The sequence below is a fragment of the Tachysurus fulvidraco genome, chromosome 23 (genome assembly GCF_022655615.1).
Source record: "Tachysurus fulvidraco isolate hzauxx_2018 chromosome 23, HZAU_PFXX_2.0, whole genome shotgun sequence".
Classification (NCBI taxonomy): domain Eukaryota; kingdom Metazoa; phylum Chordata; class Actinopteri; order Siluriformes; family Bagridae; genus Tachysurus; species Tachysurus fulvidraco.
The window spans coordinates 517,340-519,839 of record NC_062540.1 but is presented as its reverse complement, the minus strand read 5'-3'; the positions used below and the strand labels follow the sequence as shown (position 1 = coordinate 519,839).

The window sequence follows — 2,500 nt, the reverse complement described above, 5'->3', positions numbered from 1 at the left end:
GTGTGTATATGTGTGTATGTGTGCCTGTATGTGTGTGTGTGTCTGTATATGTGTGTGTGTTGTGTGTGTGTTGTGTGTGTGTATGTGTGTGTGAGTGTTTTGTGTGTTTATATGTGTTTTTGTTTGTGTTTGTTTGTGTGTGTGTGTGTGTGTGTGTGTGTGTGTGTGTGTGTGTGTGTATGTGTGCGTATGTGTGTGTGTGCGTATGTGTGTGTGTGCGGGTGTGTGTGTGTGTGTGTGTGCGTGTGTGTGTATGTGTGTGTGAGTGTTTTGTGTGTGTATATGTTGTTTTTGTTGTGTTGTGTGTTGTGTGTGTGTGTGTTTGTTTGATTTTTTTTGTGTGTTTTGTGTGTTGTGTGTGTGTGTGTGTGTGTGTGTGTGTGTGTGTTGTCTCACTGTCTCCGAACAGGTTGTACTCCTCACAGCCCTGAGCGAGTTTATCCTCCTGACCGCAGCAGAGCCACTCCCCCTGCCAGAACTGAGGGTGGAACTTCACCATGACTTGAGGATTGTTCTTTATCTCTGTAAAGTAATCAGCAATGTGCTTTAGGTCAAGGGCAGAGATGTATGTAACCTTAGACACGCCTCTGTGTCACACAACTCCACCCTACTCATCTACACCTACACCTATGAGAATCTCTGTAATGTGTCTCTCATGGTGTGCCCCCCCCCCACACACCCTACTCATCTACACCTACACCTATGAGAATCTCTGTAATGTGTCTCTCATGGTGTGTCCCCCCCCCCACACACACCCTACTCATCTACACCTACACCTATGAGAATCTCTGTAATGTGTCTCTCATGGTGTGTGTCCCCCCCACACACACACCCTACTCATCTACACCTACACCTATGAGAATCTCTGTAATGTGTCTCTCATGGTGTCCCCCCCACACACACACACCCTACTCATCTACACCTACACCTATGAGAATCTCTGTAATGTGTCTCTCATGGTGTGTCCCCCCCCCCACACACACCCTACTCATCTACACCTACACCTATGAGAATCTCTGTAATGTGTCTCTCATGGTGTCCCCCCCCACACACACACCCTACTCATCTACACCTACACCTATGAGAATCTCTGTAATGTGTCTCTCATGGTGTGTCCCCACACACACACACACACACACACACACACACACATACACACTCACTCACACACACACACACACTCCACACACACACACACACACACACACACACACACACACACACACACACACACACACACACACACACACACACACACACACACACACATCTGAACGTGTTCACACTCTTACATTTTTGGGAACTAATTGCAGGTAGGAACTAAAGCTGTGAGCTAAAGCATCATCTGAACTGCACAGAAATGAGAAATCCGTATTTAAATGTTGTTTGTTGACGTGTGCACAATATGAACTCTTTAAAAGGTGATGTGATGGAATGTTGCACTGAGATCTGACATCTCACATCTGATGTAATCCAATCATCCTGTTACAAAACTCAGTTCTTACTTATCAGGATTTCCCTTTGTTACTGAAGCAGCTGCTCCTGATTACACTGAATACCAGTTTATCTGTTAGATGATCAGTGACTGTAATAAACTGCCTGTTTACACACTCATGTGGGCGGAGCCACAGATAATCAGATGTGTTAAACAGATAAATGCTGCATCTGTCTCAGTCGTCTATAACTGATTAATAATAATAATAATAATAATAATAATAATAATAATAATAAAGATCTCAGGATGAAATGATTAGTGATTTTCATATGGATGGAACATAAACTCTGTGCTTCCTCTTTCAATTTCTTACTTTAGTTCTTCTTTTAAACACATGACTGCATTAGAACACACACACACACACACACACACACACACACACACACACACACACACACACACACACACACACACACACACACACACACAAACAGTATAAAGTGATTTCCGACAGAGCTTGAAAGCCAGATGTGATATTATCAGACCTTGAAATGAATTCACTGTCATGGTAACTGTGTGTGTGTGTGTGTATGAGTGTGTGTATGCATATATGTGTGTGTGTGGTGTGTGTGTGTGTGTAAACTGACCTTCCTTCATGTTTTGTACCCATACACTCCTGCTTTCATTACTGGGAGCAAATATATACAATGTGTTTGTATCGTAAACCACCTAGAGAGAGAGAGAGAGAGAGAGAGAGAGAGAGAGAGAGAGAGAGAGAGAGAGAGGGAGAGAGAGAGGGAGAGAGAGAGAGAGGGAGAGAGAGAGAGAGAGAGAGAGAGAGAGAGAGAGAGAGAATAAAAGCATGAGGAAAAAAAGGGGGGACAAAAAAAGGATAAGAGGTATGTATGTATGTATGTGTGTGTGTGTGTGTGTGTGTGTGTGTGTGTGTGTGTGTGTGTGTGTGTGTGATGATTAGTTAAAGTCACAGTGCACAATAGTGATTTACCTGGAAGGGGTATTTATTGTCACATGGGATGACCAGACCTCCATTTTTTACAATCTCAA

General features: G+C 43.4%; 1 protein-coding gene across 6 annotated transcripts in view; it reads right to left on the bottom strand.

Moving 5' to 3' along the window:
- tec (tec protein tyrosine kinase) overlaps nt 1-2,500 on the bottom strand; it is a 12,400-nt gene that overhangs the window by 8,410 nt on the left and 1,490 nt on the right. For all 6 annotated transcript variants that reach the window (XM_047807202.1, XM_047807205.1, XM_047807204.1 and 3 more), the window contains exons 3-5: nt 2,442-2,500; nt 2,083-2,164; nt 397-522 (exon numbers count right to left, since the gene is read on the bottom strand). The exon at nt 2,442-2,500 is cut by the window's right edge and continues 46 nt beyond it. In XM_047807202.1, coding sequence (XP_047663158.1) covers nt 397-522; nt 2,083-2,164; nt 2,442-2,500 — 267 coding nt within the window. The remainder of the gene's footprint in view (nt 1-396; nt 523-2,082; nt 2,165-2,441) is intronic.